This window comes from Poeciliopsis prolifica, unplaced genomic scaffold, assembly GCF_027474105.1.
Source record: "Poeciliopsis prolifica strain line A6 unplaced genomic scaffold, Auburn_PproV2 SCAFFOLD032, whole genome shotgun sequence".
Classification (NCBI taxonomy): domain Eukaryota; kingdom Metazoa; phylum Chordata; class Actinopteri; order Cyprinodontiformes; family Poeciliidae; genus Poeciliopsis; species Poeciliopsis prolifica.
The window spans coordinates 1938512-1964889 of NW_026562407.1; the positions used below are offsets into that span (position 1 = coordinate 1938512).

The 26378-nt window shown below is 37.6% G+C and overlaps 1 protein-coding gene across 3 annotated transcripts in view; it reads left to right on the forward strand.

The window, feature by feature from the left end:
- m1ap (meiosis 1 associated protein) overlaps positions 1–18744 on the forward strand; it is a 33625-nt gene extending 14881 nt beyond the window's left edge. For 2 of the 3 annotated variants that reach the window (XM_055051181.1, XM_055051182.1), the window contains exons 5-12: positions 8816–8971; positions 9056–9215; positions 11497–11638; positions 12248–12311; positions 12381–12523; positions 13284–13399; positions 13520–13601; positions 16355–18744. In XM_055051181.1, the coding sequence (XP_054907156.1) occupies positions 8816–8971; positions 9056–9215; positions 11497–11638; positions 12248–12311; positions 12381–12523; positions 13284–13399; positions 13520–13601; positions 16355–16561 (1070 nt within the window). In that variant the 3' untranslated portion in view covers positions 16562–18744. Of the gene's footprint in view, positions 1–8815; positions 9015–9055; positions 9216–11496; positions 11639–12247; positions 12312–12380; positions 12524–13283; positions 13400–13519; positions 13602–16354 lie in introns of all 3 variants that reach the window. The other variant, XM_055051183.1, reaches the window with a different exon arrangement.
- The last annotated feature ends 7634 nt before the right edge of the window (positions 18745–26378 follow it).

Sequence of the window (26378 nt, forward strand, 5' to 3'; positions counted from 1 at the left end):
TAGTAAAGTGGTCCCTTAAGTTTTTACCAGAGTTGTATATACAATATTGCTTGTTAAAAGAACCAGGATTGTAATCTATCAGTAGCTGCATTCTTCATGTTAGTTTCTGCACAATCTACTCAATAAAAAAAAAGACTCAATGTCACTTTATGGCCATCAGACAAACTAAATTTTGAGAAGTACATTGCGACAATATTCCTCTTATGTTTGCTAAGCAGCTTTTTATGTGGTAATTTAATGGTTTATTTTTTTTAATGGTTTATTTTGATAATGAGCTCACCATAATCTTGAGCCCCTCCACAGATTATTAATTCAGGACTTGGCTACACCAATCACTTCCAGCTGGAAAAATGTATGCTTGCAAAATTAAAATATCTTTTTAAACCTAAATTTACATTTTCAAAGCTAAACAAAATGCAATTTTTTGAAGGATTTGAATGTAATAAGAGAGAGATTCTCGAATAAACCTTGCAGAGATTTGTTCAGAAAATAAATAAAAATCAAACCTCTTGGAGCATTATGCTACCTTTAAGTAATCAGATAAAGCTTTGCATTATCTGTAAGTAGGTCCCCTTGTTCAACTCTCGCTGAATGATATCTTGTTCTGCCTCTCCTTTGACAGCCAGATGAAAGAGCTTTTTCTTCCCTCATCTTCACGTCCTTTTCAGCCGTCTGTCTGAATTAATGCTCACTGCGACCGCATCACTTTAACAGAAGTAACTCTGAAGCAATTAGGTCACACAGCCGCTGGTGTGGCGAGGGCCCTTGTTTCAGACCAGATGATCAATGTCCTATTTGTCATCATCTCAAACGGCATCAATGCGCCATTCATCATTAATATTTACACAGACATGCTGACAAGAGCGGACATAGTGGATGCTGTCAGCGTCATTGTGGGGGGGAAATGTTGATGTCAGTGGGAAATTCCACAGACGGCACATCTTTTATGTTAAAGCACATTTTGAAGTTTGCACCGATTCGGGGTTTGGCCTCAGTGTCGAATAAAGTCAACGTACAGGCACAAGAATGCATAATAGTGCAAGTCCTTTTAAGAACCTCATGCTCCTTTAAAATCTTCACAAAATATACTTTTATATTGCCTAGAGCCATGTTTTTGTTGCATTTATACACCTGAATGTTCCATAAATTTCAGTCACTTTTACTGGGGTTTCATATCACAGACTAAGAACATAATGGTGGCGTCCTAGGAAAATGATGCATGGTTTTCAACGGTTTATGAGACTAAAAACCTGAATTTTAATTCAATTCAATTTAGTTTATTTATATAGAAATGATTCACAATAATGTCTCTCATTACAGTATGCTCAACGAGTTATTCAAAGTAGTTTCTGTTAAAAAAAAACAGCAGATTGCATCACTGTCATTGACTTCAAAGGTGTGCCATGCATTTTTATTAAATCCTTGCAAATCAAATCATCCAATTGCTTTGCAAATTTTGAGCAAACTTTTAAAATATTGCAGAAACGACAATGCCAGTTATGCATATTTCCATCCATTGGTTTGGAACAAATCAACCAACCTACGTGAGTAGTAATTTTGTAAGATGCTGATATAATAAGATATAGAGGTTGCAAACTAGTTTAAAAAGTGCAGAGGGGTCCCCTCTAAGCTGGAGGCTTGAACTTTGAAAATTTTCAGAGTTTTGTACCTCTTGTAAGACACACCACCTCAAGCTGATGTAAGAATGTTTTTGTGAAATTGAGAAACTTATTTTGAATTTTGGAAACTTTTCCAATGTAATGCTTCAAAAAATGTTGATGGAAATGCTACATTTTGCTACAGTTGTAAAACCTACCATTCATTTAATAGCTTGTGAACAAAATCTTAAATCTTGGGCATTCTAAAACATTTATATAATTTTGATCTAAACCAAGCTTTGTAACAATTGCTGTATGTTTGGGGTAGTTTTGCTGGAAGGTGAGCCTCTTTGCCCAATCACAAGTCTTCTGCAGCCTCTAGCAGGTTTTCTCCCTGCTAAATATGCTAAGTAAATTCATCTTCCTTCAGCTCCAACCAGCTTCCATGTTCTTGCTGGAGAAAAGCGTTCCCACTTTCACCATGTTTCGAGATGTGGGTGTTGTGTTTACGGGTAGTTTTAGTTGCACACCATTTGGCATTTTGTACATTGGCCACATTGTTTAATTTTGATTTCGTCTGACCAGAAAACTTTTTTTTCAAAGTGTTCTTGTGAAGCAAACTGTACGTCTTATGGCTTTCTTTCAACAATGGCTGTCTTCTGCCACTTTTGCATTCAGTTTGTGGAATGCACAACTAATACTCTTGCAGTCTTCTGTCTTGCAGTTTTGTTGTAGCATCTCTATTTAAGATGATGGATTGAACAGTCTTTGGAAAGATGTTCAAAGCTTGGGATTTTGTTTTCTAACCTAACACCTTGAAGCAGCTTTGAACCTTTAATTACCGAAACAAAGATAACATCATGGAATTTGCTAAAGTTTGCGAGAAGCTTTCACCAGGATTCCCATCACTATCCCGAACACAGTCCATTATCCTTATCACCAGTACTTATCTCTGAGTGAACATAAGCTTCCTCTTCTTGTACAGCATTAGCGTCATTACTAAAGACAAAGAAGCTAATGTTAAAATAGCTAATGGTTATGAGGATGAAGCACTTGTCCTAATTCACATTTAAAAGAAAGCATTACTGTGTATTCTTCAAGGAGAGTGTGGGCTGAGAGGAAGAACACTACCTCTTATATAAAGCAAGTAATCTGATTATCCTCCATTTCACAAGCAAAAGTAAAAGCTTCATGGATAATGGGCAAAACAAATACAGCTGGAAATGTGTATATATTGGACTTTTAGAGTTGTGGGTGGTCAGAGCTAAATGCATTTCACCTGCAGGTGCTTCTAGAAATAACACTCTGCAAAATATATCACATTGGAATAATCTGAGACTGTGACATCTAAATATTTAATTTGTTCACCAGCCAATTCTTTAACTTTATCTTTAATTTGCTGCTGAGCAGGCAGCATAAATAGAGATTGTCTGAATGAGTTAGCTGCTTCGATCAGCTTTCTAATGCTGCTGGAAACATAAAAATGAAAGAATCTAGAAGTAGGACTTTTTATGGTGGATGATGCGTAAATGGGTGATTTTATTTTTTGTCTTACATTTCTGCTTACAACTTTACCACACTCTGCTAAACTGACATGTTTAAATATTTATTAAAGAGCCTCACAGCAGATGAAAAAAATGTTTTAGGACAAATTATTGTATAAAAAACAAACATTAAAGACTAGCAAACAGGAGTCTTTATGCACAAAATAACCAAAGGGAACTAACAACAAAATAAAAGAACAAAAAGGTGCAAATTAAAATCAATACATTAAAGTCAAAACAGAACAGAAACAATCTAGTTGTTTAACATATGTAGGTTAAGATACTTTATTCAGATGACGTTTAGAAAGTACTTTTATTCAAATCACTCCAGAGATTAACAATAGTGTAAACATGAAGTGTTTAAAATACAAAATAACAATTAAAAATACAGACATTCATGAGCAATTACTCTAATGTTATAGCAAACACTTGCCGTTTTCTGTAACTTCAGTATCATTGGGATTTTTGTCATTAACATTTTCAGCACATTAATTTAGCTCTTAATATGTTGTGACAGCCATGATTCTCTCATGCAGCAACAGTGTTCAGTCAGAGGCCTTTTTAGATTTGTTGCAAGACTGACTGCTACTGGAACGTCATCCTCTACAATAACTCTTTGAAGATACTTCGATGAAATGAGTTACATTTAATTTCCCTTTGGATAAATAAAGTACTTTTAAATTGAACTGAGTTAGTGCTCACTAACAGATTTGCTATAGATGAAGTGGCACTACCAGCCTTTATTAGCAGGATTTTGGACAGAAAAGTGGCAGAAATGGAATGGGGGAAGACATGCAGCAAAGGTCCTGAGGTCAGAAGTCGAACCCTGAACAGCTGCATCGACGACTAATAGCCTCCATCACAGAGGCACTACCATTCTGCCACATGCAACCCTGCTTGTTAGTTTTCCTTATTTGAAATGTCATTTGCATGTAAAAAAGAAATGTAAATGCATCTGAGCACGTCTGTTTCTGCATTAAGGTTTGCAGGGCTTGAATAATTATTGTTTAATCACACTTTAAATGCAACAATTTAGGAAAACATGATTGCGTACAGGAGGCTTGTTACACGTACGGCTACATTTCTACCTCTAATGAGATACCAGCCCGACATGCTAGCCTTAACATGCATAGCAGGGTTTACACACGCTAACACATGGAGGAAAGCCTAATGAGATTCAGAAACACCATTAGACTTGTAGATCAGGGTTAGGTCACTTGCTCCGGCTCTTGATTTAATGAATGTTTCATCTCTAATCAGAGCAAAAAGGGGGAACAAAACACTGAGAATGTGGGGAGAGCGGTTTAGGAAGGCTGCTGGAAATAATTGATTTCTGTTGTTTTTCAATCTTACCTGACTTAAATACACACTATTAACCAACCGAGCAGAGATTGGGAAGGAGATATCCATCGGAGGATTAAACAGATAAATCCCCAGAAGTGAAACATATAACCTTGCTGCTCTTTTGCTCTCTGCCGAACACACTCATGAGGATTGACTGCTCTCCCTCTTTAAAGCACCACTTTTCACTATTTAAACAACTGGGAGATATAAAGCATCTCTTTTTTCCCTTCCATTTATTCTCCCTCTGCAGCACATCCTCAGACGCTCGTAAACACAAGCAGACTCGGTGGTCTAATTACGAACATTGCTGACGGTGTGGTCTGTCATCCATCACCCAGCTCACCCATCCATCTTCCCTCTATCTCGTCTTATCCTCCTGGTTTTTCTCTGTGTTTATTTCAGCTCCGATGGCTCCTTCTCGCTACTATCCTTCTTTCCAACTTTACTGACATTGTCGCAGAGAGTGGTAATTAATTTCCTCTAACTTTCTTTTTTTCTGATCTATATCCCTCTCCCAAGAAGAAAACATAAAGTTTCTCTTTCTTCATGCTAAATGTTTCACTGCTTTATTGCTGTCAGGAATTAAACCATGTTTAATAGTGTTAGTTTAGAACACAAAAATTAATTTGTGTAATTAAAAAACAATACAAAATATTTCTGTTGGAGTATTTGTCTTATGCTAGTTCTGATTTGTTTGTTTTTTTGTTGACAATTTGTCAGTGTTTCATGCAATTATTCCCTCTTGGATGCTGTGCAGCTGGAACGATTACGTTTTTGCTTTCAAACCAAAATATAAAATAACCCCTGAACTACGACCCCAAATCTCAGAGGAGTTTAAAAAGAGGGTTGACAGATGCAGAGGAAAGACAGAAGGAGGGAGTTCAAACTATCCTTTCCATTTAATTGCCACTCAGAGATTTAAAGAGGTGCAGCAAAAGCAAATGAGGTGGATTACCAGTGCTTAGCTCATTGACATGTTACTCTGGGTTAAAATCTCTGCTGCCCAGAAATGGAGATGTTAGCATATTCTGATAGTCATACAGCAGCAGTCTTCAGTCAGAGGCTTCTTCAGAGACGTTGTAAGACTGACTGCTACTGGAAATCCTTCCCACCTACACCATCCACAATAACATTTTGAAGATAGTTGGATGATATCACTTATGACAATGTTTAATTTCCCTTTGGTATACATAAAGTATTTTTGATTTGAATACACAATCTGTATATTGGATTGGGATCTGGACTTTGACTAGGCCATTCCAGAACATTCTCTTTATTGTCTTTAAGTGAAGCTTTTTGCTGTACGTTGGGGTTCCAGAACCTGCTGCTGCATCCCCACAGCATGATGCTGCCAACATTATTCCTTACAGTTGAAACGATGTATTTGTGGCCATAATCAAAGTTTAAAAAAAAAAAAACACATAGCATCTTATGTGATGGCTTTCATCTTATTGGACCACAGACCTTCTGGTCTACTAAATACCTTTAATGTCCTTGCCTGAAAAGCTTGCAAAATCAAAACGCCTCCAGCTGCTTTTTAAAAGAATCATCAGAAGCTATAGATCCTTTCTGCTCAAAAAGTGTGTTTGGGGATCAAGTAACAGACTGTAAGGATGTGGGATAGGGTCAGATCCGAGATCAAAGGAGAAATTGACTGCAAAAAGCAACCTGGGTTTTTAAAAAGAGCTCTAAAATGAACTGATAACCACTGAAGCAAAGCTAAAACTGATGTATGTAATATATTGTGGGTTAAAAGCTGAACAGCAACAATCTGGACAAATAAAAAGGAAATTACAATAGTTCATGCGATAAAAATGAAAAATGTGACTCAGGCTTTGTTCTCGTAATTTCAAAAAGCATTGCCCAGTCAAAACACGTTCCTAACTTCCTATGATTTAGCAGAGCAGACAAACCTACAGCTTCAGGGTGTCGTTTAATTTAGTGTTTTTTATTGTCGGCTGTGTGCAATCTTCTTCCCCAGCCAGTCAGTTTGTGAGGACAGCCGGACCAGAGCCATACTCCTCATTTTCTTTATGTATTGATTGAACTGTTGTGTTCTGAAGCAGGCCAAAGCGCAGACAGGAACTTGGTATTTCTGTCTGCACTTTTTAATGAATAAATAAGAAAACAGTGGACGAGGCATGGAGCATGAACCGAGAAACAGGAGGGGCAACGAAAAGATCCAGCAGGAAATCACAGAACCTGAGAGAAGTTGCATATTTACATTATAAAACATGTTGGGTATATATATTGTAAAAATAATTTTTATTGTGACATAAGGAAAGCAATTTTAAGTTGTATTATTTTTCCAAATAACATTTACATTAAAATACTACGTTTTTTAACTTTAAAATTATTTCTTGCAATTCATTCTTATGTAAACTGATTCATGCGCAGCTGTCTTATTATACGGACGATCAAAAGTTGTAAAGAATTAAGGGACGTTTTTTTAATCCGACGGCGACTTTTTGACACATTGAAGTAGGCATGCAATTCATTACTTATTAGCAAAGTTTAAATCTTCCTTTAACCTCTCTCACTCTCACAGGGACCAATCAGAGGAGAACGAGCACACACAAATCTTCCCCTCAGATGAAGCACAGAGATGAAGGACTTCTGCAAATGTTGGCAGCTAATCCAAAAAGCTAACAGCACATGATGGATCAGATAGATAGTTCAGTCTACTAAAGGAATTTAGCTTCGCTTAATTTCATCCAGACGCGGAGAGTGGGAATATTTTCATTTCTTTTCCCCTGCTCTGCGTCCAACTTATCCTCCCTTCTGTCGACCTCCTGATCCTCCGCTCTCCCTCTAGCCCTATTAGTTATCCGCTGATGGCTCATTAACTATTAAGCAGCAGGAAAAAAGGGGAGGATGGACGAGCCGAGTTTATAAGGTTTCTGTCAAGCCTGCGATAATAAATGGATGCTGGGGATGAAAGCAGAAAAGATATGGTTAGAAGAAAAAGTGGCCAGTTTGTCCTTTGAAGAAACAGATAAGCACAAACAACTGGATAAAATACATTCTAATAAATTATTTTTCATAGAAACACCAGAAGTTAATGAAATCTCTGCACACCAGGCATGTTTAAAAGTTACGTCAAGTGACTCTGAAGCCCTGAAATGACACTCCAGAAGGTTATTTAGGTTGGTAATTGTGTCAAGTGTTGTAAAAGTATGTTGAATAGTGCTGCCATCTACTGGCCATATACAATAATTCCCCTAAGCAACACTTTGTTGAACAAAGCACTAACTTCTTTCTTATCTGTATTTTTGTCCCTTCTTGGCTGCTGATTTTTATCGCTGCTTGCTTCAGGGAAGGACTTCAGACACGGCTGCATAGATTATCAATACAACCTTTAGAAAACCTCTGTCTTAAGCTTTTTGAATATTTTGCACATATTAAACAACTTTATGTTGCTAGCAATGGTCAACAGCAAACATTTTATATATATCCGGTACATATAAAAGGTTAAATTTCAAACATCTATTTATAAAACCCGTCAATTATTCAGTTTCTCTGTAAATTTGAGTCTTGCATAAAACCAGAGGTGTGTAGAAACTGGTTACATTTAATTAGGTTTTTGGGAAAACATTTCTACTTTACCATACTTTTTATTTTTACTTGGGTTATATTATTATTAAGCAGCACTACTGTAACCTTAATAAAATGTTTGGATTGCTCCACAAAGCATCCTACTACGAACGAAATCAACTTTGAATATGTTTGCTTTTTTCTACCTAATGTTTTCCCTCCACACAGTTTTCCATTAAACCGCTTGTAAACATCATTTGAAATTCTGTAATAATAATCTTTTGTGCCTTACCGTCCATGAGATGGGAGTCAATTTCATTTTTTATCATCTGTAAATCAGAATTAGGGGAAGTAAACACTCAGTGTGTGATTTTGACTTTTGAATTTAAGTACCGGAATAACTTGACTTTTTGGTGATGTTTAAATTTACTGAAATACACCTGTAGCCATAGACATAGGTTTCACCTAGTGGTCTCCAAAATAACAATATAAAAGCATTACAATAGGAATGTCATGTTGTTTGTTTTGTCACTTTGACATATTAATCAAAAAATGTCCCAAACTGACCAATGTTGTGTCCATAACTGTCAACATAGCAAAAATAGCAAAAATAAGTGAAAAAGCAATGAAACTCCAAAGATAAATTCCTAAATATCGCCAGAAGGTCTGGAGAATTACTGACGTTTAAACAACTGTAGAGAACGTTTTTTCAACATCAGTAAAATAAGACAGATTTGGATTTAAACTTCAAATGGTCTGATTTGATATCATTTCTGTGTGTTTGTGTCTCTGGAGACTCACTGATGTTGGGGACAGAGGTGGACCTGCAGCAGGTGGAGAACAGCGTTTTCGCCATGGAAACGGTGTTAAAGGCGTGGCTCCAGGAGCAGGGAGGAGAGAGGGAGCACCTCCACCTGCTGCTTCCCAGCCTGGCTGACAACCCGCTTCCAGGTCCGACTCAACGACCAGCACTCAGAACCGCACAAACTCAAATGTAAAACAAGCTCAGTGAAATGTCCTGTCCCACCTGTGCAGTTTGTGTGAAATGTGACATGCTGGAGCGCCTGATAAGCCCCGCCCTCATCCCTTTGACCCCCAGCCTGGGCGTTAAGACAGAGAGCCTTCGTGACTTCCTGCCGGCAGTCAAGGGCCCCGGAAATCAAAGCCCGACTCCTCAGAGGCTGAGAGCGATCAAGTAAGTGAAGGACAGAAAAACAACAATCTCTGAGCCTCAGGTTCTGCAATACAGAGTTCAAATTGGTGCTTGAAATCCGTGACTTAATATTCACACTGCACAGTTTTGTAATGAAGTGCAATCTAATATTTGTTTAAAAACAAATATTAGATTAAATGTTATTTACATTTGAAACCGAAATTTTTCAAACCCCGAATAAAAACAGATATTTTTTAAATCAGGCCAAACTTCTCTCGTTTTGGGCGAGTTATAATTATCAAAATTATTTCTATTTGCTAAATGCCAGAAAACGTAGCAAGACAGTTTTTGTAACTTTCTTTGTATATGGTGTTTTAATATTCAAGTTGAGCATTTTCATCAGCATGATTTTTTGACTTAATAACTCATTGATTTGCATAATTGAAATAAAGGTTGACTTTCTTGTACTAAACAATATTATTGAAATTTCAAAGCATAAAATTTTGCTACAATTTAGTTTACTTTGTCCCTATCTCATTAGTTAATAACAGCAATAAATTGTCTCATGTAATAGTAAATTTAAACTGTATTTTATAGTCCACTCTTCCTAATTTTGTGTCTGGCTTGATGAAACAGAGGAAGAGAAGAAACACGCGAGCCTTTGCCGTCCGTGTGATGAAACCTCGCTCCAGTAAAATCTCTATGAATGCCTTCTTTCTGACTGTATGGAGCAGTGGAATATTTTTTAGATGAAACTCTCTCACCATGTTAGAGGACGCTTTGTTCTGCTCTGATGTTTGAAACGTCTCAGAACGAGTGAAACCGAGTGGAAAAACTCCACAGACGTTTTCTGGACTGGCTTGTTTATGTCCTCAATGTGCTTTACATCCTTTTGTTCACGTTCTCGTACTTCTGGAAGTGGGAGAACACAAGAATGAGTTTACAACCGAGACTGAAAACCATGAGATGTTTTTGTGAAGTTTTGATTTATAGATAATAGATTCTACAGGAAGTAAACACAAAATGAAACACGGGGCCTTGAGAAAGTTATTCTTGTAATTTTTTACATTTTTTCAGTTCTTTTTAGTAAGATCTTATGTGATGGATCAATACAATTGATTTCAGCAACATTTTTTCTTTATTATTCCTTCATTTAACTTTGATTGGCTACAAACTATTGTCTGCTTCTCAATGCAATGAAATCAAGTTGTTGCAATTTTATGTTATTTATGTAAGTAGTGAAAGTTCTGTATGACATGAGCTTATTTATGTATTCCTATTTTACTTTCTTTACTTCATGTAATAACAATTGTGACATACTTGTCGTATAAAGGGCATCATAAGTAAAATATATCATTATTATTGTTATTATTACTTGTAATCATTTTATATTTTTAAGACGTAGTTATGCTCAGATTTAATATAGATTCAAGAATTGGATCTGAAAGCTCAAATGTTTTATATAAACAAGCAGAAAACGTTTACTTCAAAATCTAACTGAACCAATTTGTACTGTATTTGAATTATTAGTTTTGGATTTAAAATCAAATATTTTCCTTTTATTTTCTTTTGTTTCTCATATTTATAAGTATTTACTAAATTGCTGCTTTGCATACGTTTACATCTGAGAACCGAACAACAGATACTTGACTGACGTTCAAGAGATGATGTCACCGACTCCTGTAAACACACACACCCACACACACACACACCCACACACACACACACACACACACACACACACACACACACACACACACACACACACACCCAAACAGCAACACAAACTGATGCACACTTCTAAGTCAAATACACCTTTGTGCCTTCACAACGAAAAGTAGAAACCGAGATGTTTGGAGTGACGCAGGCCTTTTTCCATCAGTTATCCTGATTTGCATGGCGTTTGCATTTTTTGTGGAAGTGCAGTTACGACATGTAACTGCGTCTGTGTTCAGGAAAAAGTGTTTTACATAAATGAGTCACAGCATTAACCTGCAGTTCTCAGAAGAAATGAAAACTTTACGCTGTGAAGGACCTGCAGAACTGTCATTTACAGAGATGACAGTTCACATCAGGAGTATTTTTAGCCACATCCAGTCACCAAACATTAACGAATAAAGGGCATTGATCAGTAAATACAGCCATTAAAGGTTCCATTACTGATTCTGGGGCATGTGAATCAGTAATGCATGTTTTAACTTCATTTCCTATCTAACTTCTAAGAATAAAGGCCACTGGTGCTATAAAAAATCTAAAACAAAAACCTCATATTTCCTTCAATCTTTTATGCTTATAATCCCAACTGAGACTGTGTGTTTTGAAGGGTCCTGCATGCAGACGGAGTGTGTGAGAGTGTGCTGTACGGGCTGCCGCTAGTGATCCGGCCCACCACCTGTTGGCAGCTGGAGTGGGACGAGATGGAGACCAACAACAGCCTTTTTCATGCACTCTGCCAGACACTGCGGGTGTGTAAACAATCTAACACTAATCTCCCACTGATGACAGTGAAATGCATCCTGCTATGCAAAAAAAAAAATTATGTTGTTGTTGCTCTCAACCAGGGGTTGAATTATTTAGTTTGAACATTAATAAAGTATTTTCTAATTTGAATTGCACCTAGAATTTGTGTAAATTTAGGTATGATGCAAATTTGAGCCACCAGGCACTTAAGGAATGAAACAGCGTTCAGTCTAATTGATGCTGCTATTTGTTCAAGCAAGACCTACAAACTTAGCCAAAATGTATGTTTTTAAATAATCTCAGATTTTTAAAATCATTACAATGTTTTAAATACTGCAAATTTGTCTTTTTGGTTATATGAAATTGGTTTACAAATTGAATTTCAACATGTAATTTTGAACAGTGTTTCAAATACAGTTAAATACTAAAACATTTATTTAATGTACTGTGCGAGAAACTTTTGTTCCCTCTCTCACCATAAGGACCTTTTGCTTTTCTATATTTCATCACGTTCATTTGCTGTGGATGCTTTGCACCAGTTATCCATATTTCTCTTTCCCCCACTAAAATTAAAATACGATTCCTAATGCAGTATTTTCTTTGTCCATCTTCAGAATCAAGACTTGTTCCTGCTGCTGAAGGTGGAACCTGATAAGAAATCCCCAGCTGGAGGTTCAGGTGTGTGTCTTAAAGACAAACACACAGTTTATTGCTTCACATCTTCACATCTTATCGTACCTGTTCCAGGTGTATATTCCCACTTCGTCCTCCAGCCGTCTCCATCTCTTTCCCTCCTGCTGAAGCCCGTCGCTTCCAGAGAGCTGCTGCTGCCTTGCTCACTGCCCGTCTCCAATCAGGACCCCTCTCCTAATGCCATGCAGAGCATACAGGTTTAGTAACATCTGTTTCATGGAAGTTGCGCTGGATAAAAAATATATTTGTTGATCTAGTAGATTTGATGATAAAAGCTGACAAAAATGATGCCCTTCTTCTTGTTCGCAACTCCAAAAAAAAAGTTCTATTATTATTGAAATGATTAATTTTTTATGAAATACATAAAAATAGTCAATAAAAATCTGAACTCTTCCTTCACACACACTTCATAGCAACATATTTAAAGACTAAACAGTGTTAATCTGGGTCAGTAAAACTTTCCAGTTTGTCAATACTTTTAATATTTATCTGGTAAGATTTTCGCAGCTTACATGCAAAACTGAATAAAATGTCAATCTTTTCGATCTATATATGTATTTATCCTCTAATTTAGGTAACCTGCAGATCTTATTCATTCTAGTAGGGATAATGAGCTGATGAAGGAAAATATTCTAATTTATCATAATTTTATTATGCTTTTTCCCTTAATAATCATATCATGCATAAATTAATGTACATCATTTTGTGGCTGTTCAGTCACTTTATAAATAATCTTTACTTAATTGCTAATAAATATTCAAAATATATTTATTAGCAAGTAACTTATAGCTTCATAAAACCTGATATTTAGTTTAGACTAAGCCCACAGTTTCTAAAATGGCACATGATATAACATACAAGCACATTTTGTGAGTGTTTTGGACAATATTCACTGTAAAAAAAAAAAGGATTTTGTGCTGGTTCCTCTAAGGTTTTTGTGTTTTCTGTGCGTCCCAGGCTTGCCTCTCTCAGCTGGATGAGGACTTTGTGTTGAACCCTCTCTTACTGAGCAGCAACCTGTACCAGCACCTCCGGAGCAGAGCGCTCCTCTCACAGCCACGATACCCGTACAGGTCGGTCGCCTTATCTGCTCCCACGATAAAATCCACCTTAAACATACACAGAGAGAGAGAAGGAGATGGGGAATGACAACAGGGAGGGGTTTATCATGCATCTCTTTCTCTTTACTTCAGGCTTCAGTCGGCAGCCGCCCATAGAGAGCAGCCGCAGGCGGCAGAAAGCAGCAGAAACGCAGTCGGCCGACAGCAGCGCCAGGTAAAGGCCAACAGCTGCTCCCCATGGAAATAATAGGGAAATGGAAATGTTTTGGCGCCGTGGTTCCAGAGCCATTACACATAAAACTTGGACAGTTTATCTTTAGCCTCTTTTAGGAAACTTCCTCCTCACTTCTTTAGTTCCTGACTGACCCACTAGATGGCAGTGCAGAGTTCATACAGACAAGACAAAATAAAGTCTAAAATAAACAGTAAAACATAAAAGTTTCTTTGTATTCTGGTTTAGGTAGTCAAATACTGCAAACTATTTTTATTCTTCTATTTTGACTTTTGAGCTCGGATGATGTCAGACTTAGCGAGTAACATTTAGCGTAAATGATTTGAATGAAATGCAAATTAATTTCCTAATGTTCTTATTTTTAGTGTTAAGGAAACATGACGCTATTTACAGCCTCCAAATAAAAACAAAATAAACTCCACAGGTTGACCTATTTTTAAATCCACTGAACTAAAACCAGTAGATACAGACTCTAAAAGGGACTTTTGGTTTTGTTTAATGCAACCACTTTGTCAGTGGGAGGGGTTTAATACATTTTCATATTCCCCTCTTCACATTCATTTACTTATTTCATTTTACTTAGTTATTTAGTTATTTTGTATTTTTTATTATTCATTTAATGCATTTTTTATTTATTTTATTATTTGGTTTAGTTAATTTAATGCATTTTTTATTTTACTTATTTATTTATTTTACTCATATAACTTATTTTTTAATCCACTTGCTGATTTTATCAATTTATTTATCAATCTATTAATCAATGCAGTATTTATTTTGTACTTGAGATCCAAAATCAAACACAGTCAATTTTTAAATGTAACTTTTTTTTAGAGATGAATGCAACATGCTAAATAGTAAAACATTGGTATTCAATCTTTTTTTTTTTTGCATTAAAAGTATAAAATGGCCCCAAAGTTAAAACTCTAGAAACTGTTCTGCTGCGATGATGCATGCGCCTAGAATTAGGAGTCAGGCTTGATTCTAAATCTTGAACATTAAAACAGAAAGTCCTGTTGAGTCAAACTAATTCTCTTTGAATCATTCTTTTATTGTATTTCAATATTTCCAGAGTGACTCATAACCGTAAATAAAGCACAGTGACAGAGCAAGCCTGTGGTCGGGGTATTTAAAAAGCAAGATTACTTAAAATAAAATCAGACTTACAACAAAAGCGGTACTTCTCGGATTTAAAAATACAATTTCTTAGAAAAAACTTCCAGTTTACTTATCGCCGTTTTTCTGGTGAACAATTTTAACAGCCAACAAAAGTTGTAATCAGTAATCCTGTATCGCCATGCTTTGACTCCTACTCTGTCTTTCACGCCATTAATTGTTTATTCAAACTAAACCCATTTTCCAAACTGGGTTTAGTTTGGAAAATGGGTCTAATGAACCAAGAGTCTGTCCTGCTTGAGAACTCACACATCAAGCTGCCATTTTATTTGATTTTGTCTACAGAGGCCGACGGCGGCCCTTCAGTGTCATCGCCGCAGGTCGTGTGACTCATCATGGCCGATAAGCTGCTGACATGCAAATAGTTCGCTTCAGTGCAAGACAGTGTTCAGGGCTGTTTTTTATTCGTCTTCGTCCTATTTTTTATTTCTTAAATTAGTTTACAATCCGCTGAACCTTGTTTTTGCTTTATACTCTAAGAGTAAGACATTTACTTAGCAAAAATAAAGATTTAAAGTTTGAGAACTAAAACGTTTCAGTTCCAAAAAAACTACCAATCTAAAACAAATCACTTTTATTCAAAGGAGATAAGCATGAAATACTTTTCTAATGAACCAAGAGTCTGTCTTGACATACATGAATTATTCCCACACACTTTTACATTTTAAACTCTATATTTTTACCCAATTTTTAACCCAAAATTGCATGGATGGATTTTTTGCTAAATATTTTAAGCTCAGTCTGGTGCCAGTAACATCCACTTGTCGATCAAAGGTGTGAAAAGTTTTTCCATTGCAGTTGATACGGGCAAAAAAAAAAATCCACCTCATCCTAGTGCAAAAACGTTGAGTTTTGTGTTTTTTCAAAATGACTCTGCTTCCATTATGCAAATTTATTTTGAAATTGCTCAATTTTATGGTCAATAGGAACGCAGCTAGTGAAAATGAGGAGAAAATGTTCCTTCAAGAACGGCATTCAGACTTTTTCTTACACCTCTTGTTATCACTAACTCTGTCACAATGACAGATTTTGCTGGAAGACAAATTGTCCCAGACATTATTGCAATAAATAGTAATATTGTAGTTTTGACACCATTTTTAAGTGTTATAATGGTAATAATGCAAAAGCACATCCTCAAAGATCAATTAATTTTCAATTCTAATGACTATTTAACTCTGAAACTGGAAGACATTTTAAATATCCAAAATAAACAAACAAAACAAAACAAACAGCAAATAAAATTAATTCTGAAGTTTCTGTAAATAAAATTGTCCTTCAAAATAAAAGAGCCGGTTGAGACCAAAGCACCAGACTGACGACTTTTTGGTAGAAGAATGATAAACCGAGCACAAGGAAATTATTGAGCTTGTTTTTGATCATTACAACAGACTTAGTTCGAACAATCATGATCTATAACTCAGCTTAATTCAGTCCAACAACACTTTACCATTCACAGATACAAATTAGATAAATATGTGTGTAAAATGAATAAAAAATGTGTTTCTTGGTCTTGAGGTTTCCTCTGCATACATGGACACAATGTGTGTGTTGTTTCACTTCAGCCTCCAAACCGCCAGCTTGGACCCAGCAGCAGGGTCAGGGCCACCGTGGCTCCGCTGCCCTCCGCCTCCTCCTGCTCCTCCTTCCTGCTGGGACCCCCTCCGGCGAAGGCCTCCCGCCCCGCGCTGCACTTCCTCGGCAGCGGCCGCCGGGCCCCGGCCCCTCCTCTGCAGGAAGAAGACAGTGATGACTGTTTGATTTTACAGTAAGAACAATGAATGGTGAGTGGAAGAAAGGAGTCAAAGAGAAAGGGAGAGGTGAGCGCTGCGCCGCAGAGGGGTTTCCCTGCATTAGGAGCAAACCTTAGTCAGCACAAATACACCCTCATTTGGCTAATTGGGCTCGTTGTAAAACATATGAGCACCCACATGGCTCCTAAAGTATTTAAAGACATTGTTAAAAAACAAAAAAAATGCTTTAATTTGAAGCTTTAGTGCTCTGGAAATGTATTCATAGTCTTTGAATTAGTCGAAACCACAAATGTTTGGTGTGTTTTATTGGGATTTAAGGTTAAAGAGCAGAACTGTGAAGAGGAAGGAAAATTATATGTGGGCGGCATTATTTTTCTTAAACTGTGACAATCTGAAAAGTGTGGTGTGCATTTAAATTCACCCAACCACCCAAGTAAAACCCTCAACAAGCCACATTATGCTTTAAACCTTCAAATTGTTGTTTTGTGATATAACTCAAGCTTTTTGACTTTGGATGGAAAGCCCCAGTGAACATCAATTGTCAAGTCTGGGCTTTGACTAGGTCATAAACGCGACGCAAACCAAGTCCTGTAACAGGCATTTTGTGACAAGAATCCTGCATTGTTTGTGTTTCTTGGTTTTACGCACTCAAATTGGACTTCAGTTACTAATTAGGTGACATTTAAAGACAGCTGGTTTTATTTGCAGATGCCAGAGTAAAGTTGCCATGTATCTGAATTACACACCACTTCTGAAAACTCACAATACGACAAAAAGTGAAAAGGTTAGAGAGGGTTTTTATACTTGTGTGCCATATTTGTGACTGCTTCAAGCCTACAATAATCAGAACATCTTTAGTAGGAACCGAATCGAACTTGTGAGGAGGTGAGCTGGTGCCACGTGCAGAATGCTGAGGCAGCACACTTAAACTGCAAACCTACAAAGACTGAAAACATGAGACGAAGGGAAGCAGCAGGACAATGAAGGCTTCCTTCAGTAATGAGGAGGAAGAAAGAACAAAAGGTTCCTCATGTAGGCAGATGAAAGCCTCTGCATGTATATAAAAAAATCACTTCCTGCTTTTAATTTAAGACCCCCCAAAAGATGAGAGTGAACACATCAGACACACCATGTATGTACAGTAATGTGTGCATAAAGCCCCATAGACAAAAACACACACAAGTGCGCGTTTCTTTTCATTTTGGCCTTTGAGCCCTGAGTTTGAACACAGCATCTCTGTTATAAAGCAGCAGACAGAAGGGCCTCTCTGCTGGGCCCCTCCTGCAAGCAGAACCAAGTGATAAAAATCTCCAGCGTGAGACTTCTGTGAAACGGCGAACGTGGAAAAGAAAAATTTCCATGGTGTTTTTGGCCTGGTGGTTGATTTAAGTCGATGAAGTGGCTTCGTTTACGTTTGCTCTCATTTAATGGATGATTCACGCTCTTACGCAGATTCCGCTCGGTTGAAGACTCGTCTGTCGTCACTTGTCTTAATTTATTCCTCTTCAGGAAGCTGCATCATCCCCACACACAGACGCTCACACACAGTTAATGAGGATCCCGCCATTCCGCCCCCCTGCTGAACCTTGCAGTACCAACGGGTGACTGGCATGACACCGCAGCTCCTCTGCGTTCACAAACCCAAACCACAGCGAAGCGTTTTGTTCCCAGAGGCCTAATGCTCGGACCTTTGCAACTTTCCGCTGACGTCTCACCCTTGTTGTTTTCTGCGGTGTCTTTTCTCTTTTAATTGCCTTAAAAAGCGGAGAAGTTGAGTCAGCGCGTGCAGATTTCATAAATTGGTTCAGGGAGAACAACAGCAAGCCCCACTGTCCGCGTTGAGGGTCAAAAGGTCGAAGCTGGAGGTCCTTCTGTTTGATCCTAACGCTGTCAGACACACTTCACATTTAAATAACATCAGAGGACAAAAGTGTGCTTGTTTCTGTTTAAACGCTGTGGCAGCCGTTCATGTTGTTCTACTGTTACATGTTGACTCGTTAATGTTGCAGTTCGGCGTTTGATTCGTGTTTCGTTTCTTCCTGTTGTGCGATTTTAAAGGTTCGTCCATGAAGGAAATGAACAGTTCATCTTTTAACTCAGTTCTCTCTGCTGTGTGTCTTCACTGTGTTCTATATTTATAAATTTCTTATCTCTGTAGCATTTGGGTTACTAAATAAAAGCGACATTTGTTGGAAACTTTATCAGGGTAAAATCTCTGTGACATTAAGTGCCTGCAGGAGAAAGGAGAGCATTTGACCTTCTAACCTTTAACCACCCACTGACTTCCTAACTGTGCAACTGCAACATCAAACTCAAGATCCTGATGGCAGTGAACATTACCTCCAAGCACCATACTGCCACCACCATGCACCAGTTCAGCCCGTTAGTGCAGCAGATACTTTCATATTTCAGCAGAATCTTGGATAGAGGATGTTAACGTGGCACAGATGTTTCCAGATGCTTGATTTGTTAATTCATTTATATTTTTTAAATAAGCGTTGGTCATTAACAATTCAAGATGGCGGCCGTTTTTCAAGATGATTGTCAAGGAAGATTTATTTTTGCGCTACAACTGCCAGCAATTACCACAGATGAATACTGTTAGCGTCAAATCTTACATAATTGGACCCACAAAAATGTTATACTTACTGATAACCTTTCAATTTTCAAGATGGCCACCATGGCTGTCATGGAGAATTAATTTTTGCAACAAAATTGCCAATTAGATGAACACTAAGCTGCTTAATATATTTTTTTTAAAATCAGCATAAGATAACACTAAACCACTAAACACATTGTGAAATTGGCAGAAGCTATTGCTAAATCGCTAATTTCACAAAAGATTGGCTGAAGATAATGCTAAATGGATAACACATGAATGCTACTTGCATGCAACCTACATTTTTAACGGCTGTTTGTCTCCTAAAATAATCAAGAGGCTCAATATTGTTTGCTAAAAATTAGTTTCAGTCAAAAAATGCAGCAGGAGAAGCTGAATCTTCTCCTCATCTCCATATATGAAGATGAGGAGCTATTATCTGCTCTAGTTTTGTACATCTCTGAATCTCTTGCTTCCCTGAGAATCTTTTTAAATCATTCCCAAAACTCTTTACTAACAAAAACATCATTTTTCTTCGACCAGTTTCCACTGTGATCAACAAAAAATAACTTTCTGCAATCAGACCGTCTAAAAGAATGAGTCTTTTAACTCATCTATATCTGTTCTGGGATAATATTAGTTCTGCGACTTCCTCCTTTATTCTTAATGTTCCATTTCCTTTTTTGCAACAATCTGCAGCAGAGGCAGAATTATGTTTTAGCTTTTCTTTGTCTCTGTCGCTTTCCTGTAATTGTCCACACATCTAGGCCACAGGAATCAGACAAGCATACAAGAGTCACAATTCAGACTCAGGGAACAAGAAAAAATAATAATCATGTCTCTTACCAGCAAAGCTGAGCAAGAACTGGAAGAGGAAGTTCATCTCTGGGAGGGAGGAAGTGAGGAGGTGAAGTCAGGACCTTGCAGGGACCAAACAAGAATTGTCTGAAAGAAATGGGAAACATTTTTCAAGTCTGAATTGTCTAGAAAATCCTGATTCTTTTTCTTTTCTTTTTTTGCTTAATTAATAATAATAATTTGCAATGCAAAAACACAAATTCTTACCAAGTATTTTCTTGTTTTAGTTTATTGTGCAAACATCTCACCACACTGAAAATAAGATAAAACCGACTTACCGGTGACATTTAGGCAAAATATAATTCTTGAATAATGATAAAAATAACTTCTCCCACTGACGATTTTGGTTAACTTTTGACAAGATATGTTTCCTATGTTATAAGTGAAAGAATCTGCCAAGAGAACTGGTACTTTTTCATAAATATCAAGGAAATATTTACTGAAGCTTGCTAAAGGTTACTTGTAAGCTAGTTTTATCTTAATTTGAATGCATTAAGATATTTTCATTAGAAAATAGACGTTTGCAGATAAAATCATTTTACTGGAAACAATCCTCTTCCTCATGACGACTCACATTTGTGCTTGAAACCTTGTAATTTGCACACACACACCGAACACACACGTGCCTTTATTTTTAGGTCAACAGAGCGATGACATGCAAGAAGAGCTGTCATTTCCTTCAGGTAGTTCTGAGAAAGACCTAAGGAGAAATGAGTACGATTCTCTTTCAGACTCATGACTGTACGGGGGCTAGCCCACGCTAACAGCTAAAAATAAACCGGGGTGGTCTTCATGCTCAGAGGGGAGGAAGCCGTACAGTTTCGGGTGTTTCTGAACGGAGAACGCACAGATCCCTATCAGATGTTCAAAAGTGAAAGGGGTTCTTGCTTTGCCTTACCGCAGAGGAGGAAATACATCCTAGCTTCAGCTAAATGTTGCTTTATGTTCAGAAGCGCAGCTGACAGCTGTCGAAGTTCCTCAACATTAGAAGGAAGTTCTTTCTCAGATCACATCAGACTGAAGCTTTGGGTCTGAAAAACCTGCGTATAGAGGAAGAGTTTACTTGAGGCTGGAAAGCAAACATCTTTAAACGTAAATCATTTTGACTTTCCTCCTTCCCTCTGGTTGAATGTCTGCAGCCTCGCAGCATAATTCTGTCTGGATCTTTGCAGAATTATTTAAATAGTTGGATTTTCTAGTATGGATGGACGTTTGGTTTTTAGTGAGCAATGTTACACAAAACGTTGTCTTCCTCACAGGGAAGCACACACACACACACACACACACACAAACCAAGCACTGATCCAGAAATACTTTAATCTAGAAGAGAAACAAAGCCAAACAGATATTAATAAAAAAGTACTTGTACCACTAACAGATTATTTTGCTTATAAAATGCTAAAAATGTCTTATTAAAAGTCAAATCTGCCAGTGGAACCAGTACTTTCATCAGTATTAAATTATTTTCTTAAACAAACTCAAATGTCTTGCTGTAAATCTACTTTTAAGTTATTTTTGTCTTACTTCAAGTGTACTAGAACCTCAAAAATACTTAAGATTTTGTTTTTGCAGAGTAAGCTTTACATTCCATAAGCAAACTCCACTTTTAATTTGTTCGGTTTAGAGTTGCATGTAACATTGATTTTAGATGTGCGCTTACATGAGTGTCTTTTAAAATAAACGTCTCCACCGCATCTTACTACTGTTGATGTGAGGAGCGGCCATTTTGAAACACAATGTCCGCCTGGCTCTCCGTTTCCCACTGGAAAACCCGACTTCTGGGAGCGCTCCAGTTGATTTTTCCAACTGAGAAGTCAGAATTTCCCAGTTCCAAGTACAACTGGAACGCAGCGTAAAACTGGGACAGCTGGTCCGAAAGCCTCGAATTCACAAACTTAAACAAACTTCTTGTCAGTTTGGTGGAATCGCTCAACCTTTGTACATGGATGCAGTTTCTCAGAGGCGTCTGTTTTGGAGCGGCGGCTGTTTTTCTTGGTCACCGATGATGTTAAACGTCCACCATATTTCAAGGTCACGAAATGAGACATAAACAACCCACATTCTGCTGGCATTTATTTCGTTTTTCTTCATCAATGTGACTCCACTGCTCCTTGTGAGCTGCAGCATCTCAGCCATAAAAAACAAACATCTACTGCAGAACGTCAAGAGCTGAACGTCCTCCAACACCGCACTCAAAGGACAACGCAAAGACGTTCTTATTCAGTAGATTGTTCAGCTCTGATTGTAACCAATTTTCAGCGGTTTACACAGTTTGAAACTGGTTTTGGAATGGATGAAGGATCAATATTTAGAAATAAACCAATTTGAGTGAACGTTACCAGTTCTCCTGAGAAGCTAATCTTGTTGGGGTGTAGTGGAAACCTGAGCGGATGAGGCAAAATCCACAAAAAGTTCAAACTTGTTCACGAATCACAACACTTTTTAAATGTTGAAGCAGAATTAAGGATATGTTCCACACTAGACTGGATGAATTTTACTGTTTTACTGAATTAAATTTTGGTAAAGCCTTTTTTTTTATATTTTATCAACATTTGAAATTGTCTTATTTTTCTGTCATAAAACTTTTCAATAAACCTGATTTTTGTATTCTTGAGTCTTGAGCCACAAACACCAGGAGTCACTGAAATAAAAACCAATCACACCTACACTAGTTCAGAGTGCAGAGCTTCGTGCTTTATGGCGGGTTAACAGGGCAGAGGTCGCTTTTCACTGAATGACTCACGACTGGCCGACATGATCCAAAAGGCACCTGACTCTCAGTTCACCAGGAAATCCTCTGAATAAAACAGAGATCAAACTGTTTCGCTTCGCTTCCGGACAGGTTCTGCAGCAGAGACAGGAAGGAAGAGCGCGCCGTGGAAAACGGCGATGGCAGCAGTCATCTTTGAAGCTGCGTAGCAACATGCTTCATTTGCAGGTTTTATTCACAGTTTTTTTTGCTCTTCTTCCCACTTTAGCTGCCCTTATTTTTTTACAATTTAACCTGAGTTATGCTTTGGTTTATTTCTCTTAGCAAGTTACAGGTTAATAAAATAGTAAGAATTGAAATAAGTTTTTTATAAAATCTTCCTGCCCAGACTAAGGTCACTCATGATGTTTCTCTTCTCTCAACCTCTGTCTCTCAGATGCCATGAAGGGAGTTTATTCATTATATTTCTCCCCTCTGGCTGCTTGTCCTTTCACCAAAGTCCACCTATGATTGGCTGACTCATTTCCCTCAGCTGCATTGTGGTCAAAGACACACTGCAAAAACGATCTAGTTTCTAGTGCAAATGTCTTAGTTCGATTCAAATGAGGCAAAACCAACTTACAAGTAACTTTTCATCAAAATATGAGACTGTTTTAAGTCAGTAACTCCTTAAAAAGTACTTGTTCCACTTGAACGTTATTTCTCTTATGACATGAAAAACGTCACAATCTTTCAGTAGTGACTTTTGATCAGCATAGCTGATCCAGAGACGAGTTCAGATCAGTTTTGAGGATTTCACTCTGACAAGTCAAACTAAGAGCTTAAACATAAAAGTATCGGCATTTCTGCTCCCATTTAGGTTTTTACAGCGCTGGTGTTTCAGATCAGTTTTTCCAGCTCTCAACCACAAAACAAAGAAATTTAAAAAAATAATAAAGTCTTTAGCCAGCAATTTAGTCAACACAGAACTGCAGCTTTAGGATATTGTAAATATTCTTCAATAGCACTGACACTCATAACAGTATGACTGTTATGCTAACAGCAGATTCACAACCTTTGGGTGTGAATTAAGAGATGCACAAAGCAAATGAGTTATTTCTAGCCAAATTATAAGTGCTGCATCATCAAATTTGTGGCTGAACATTAATTTCTGGAGCAACGCTTGTGCATCACTCAGAAAGTGGCTGTCACTCAAGAGGCGTTTCAGTGCCTCTTGCCGTTGCACCGACTCGTCTCTTTCTGTAAATCTGACGTGGCCTTTAAAAGCTGCAAAGTGAGACACGGAGTCTGAAATATTAAAGGTTAGAGGCTGTTTGTGTGGATGTTGACACGGCCGTTAGAACAGCTTCGCCCACACATTATGATCTTGTCTTTTACTGCAGAGGCAGTCCACACTTTAAAAAAAAAAAAAACAATTATCAAGAGGATCCTCATAATATGCTTCCTCTCTAAGAACAGCATGAACCTGCTGAAGTTGATCTGAAACTGTTTGGCGGGGTTTTTTTGTTTGTTTTTTTAATCTAAGCTTGCATTAGATGATCACATCAATAACAAGAATTGACAAAAAAAAACTATTGCACAACTGCTCAACATATTTTCACATGTACAGTTCAACACAAAAGCCTTATTTTCACACCTAGATGTGCCTAAACTCAGCTCATGTGCGAAGTCAGCCAAACTGCTTGGCGCAAGTTTGAAAGGTCAGAGGAGTTAAGAAGAAGTTTGTGCAAAAGGCAGAGGAGGTGATCGTTGCAAAGGCGATGTGAGCTTTAGACGGCGAGGCCCTCGTCAGTCGGCGTGAGACAAAATGAAACCAGGGACTGAGAAGTGGTGGAGATCTCAGAAATAAATAAGCCAATAAATGAGTTTTTGATGTCAGATTTATAGCAAAAGTACTCTGTATATTCCTGCCATTCTATAGCACAATCAAGTAGAGCTGGGCAATAAATCAATAACAATTTGTACCGCAATAAACACGTGATCAATATCTATAGATAACACATATGGTAGAATATTTAGTATTCAGTATGTAAAATACTCAATGAACCCTGGTGCAGAACCACACGGCATTCTGGGAGATTAGGCAGAGGAAAGGCTTTAGTTGCTCCCATACTTAAGACAGTGCTTCTCAAATCCAGGGCTCCCTGCTCTGCATGTTTTAGATGAGCCTCTATTCCAGAACAGCTGATTCTAATGACTGGATGACCATCGAGCCTGTTAATCCCCAGATGTTCAGTCCAGGTGTGGCAGAGGGGCAACACCCAAAGCATGCTGGGTAGGCGGGCGCGCAGACCGGAGCTGTCTTAAAGCAAACTGAGAAAGTGATGGAGTCAACTAACTCACTCATTCTTTGGTTACTTGGCAACAACCTGCTGAGTGGCGCAGCAGCAGTTCAAAGTTTTGCCCCATCGCCTTATGAATGCTTAAAGATAATCAAAAGAGTTAAAACTGTGACTAAAACAGGAAAAAGTGATTTGGCTGGATTTCAGATATTCAAATCAAAAAACTAATCAATAATTATCGATATCAACCTAAATGAAACGCTTTGAGCCATATCGTCCAACCCTACAGCCATGTAACAATTGTGTGTTACCTTCAGTTGTTATGAAAATGCTGCATCCAACAAACATGACTTACAAGAAGTCTGACTTTGCAATTCAACGCCTTGAAATCAGGTCTCTGTCTCTTTAAGAAGCTCATTTTGTTCCCCCATGCTTGTGGTTACGTAACTCCTTCAACTGATCAATAAGTGGCAAGAAATGATGTAGTTTTATTGAATACATACATCGACTGAAACCATTTTCTGAACATTTGTGTTCATTTTTCTTTTAAATGGCCGAAGCAGCTGGTTCAGTTTGCTCCTCGTTATTTAACAAGTCTGGACAAGAACAGAAAACTTTCCAGGGCATATTTCTTAATCTGTTGCCTAAAAGTCAGAATTTATAAAATAAATAAATAATTTAAAAAAAAAAAAATTTGTTTATATTTAAATTATACATGTTGTCTTTGTTAAACCTCTTAGAACATTTGGTGGCACAGTCCAGAAATGTGTCAAAAATTAGATTTGTCCTGTTTTTTTAGTCTCCGCTCCTCAGGGCTTTAAGCTCTGGATCCATTTTGTTTATTTATTTTTACAACTAAATCAAAGCTACCACATCCCACAAACTGGGCTTTAAATAATCTGCGTTTAGTGTCAAACAATCCAGTCCAGATTTGACAAGACCAAGTGTTACTGCTTTTAAAAATGAGCCGAACTGTAAATATTTGAGAGAAATTATTTGTGCTCAAGTGTGCAGAACTTTACAAAAACCGCAAGGAAAACTAAAGGGGAAAAATCTGAACATGGAACTTTATACAAGTTTTCATTCTCCTTTCATTTTTCCACACACGCTCACATCTCAACCTCAAGCTACCGGGATTTTATTTGGCAGACAAACTATTGCAAAACTGCGACGCAAATGGAAAAGCATGCCCTGTTTTCAATCTTTTTGATCAAAGGAAATTCTGAAAAGTGTGGCCTTATGCACACTTTTGAGACTTTAATGCCCCTGAAAGCGTAGCCCAGCCAATTGCATTCAGCAGTTAAAATAGAAAAAGTCAACTTGTGTGTAATTTAAGGACAACATTATCCAGCCTCTTGAAGCAGCTATGAGGCACATGCTGCAGAG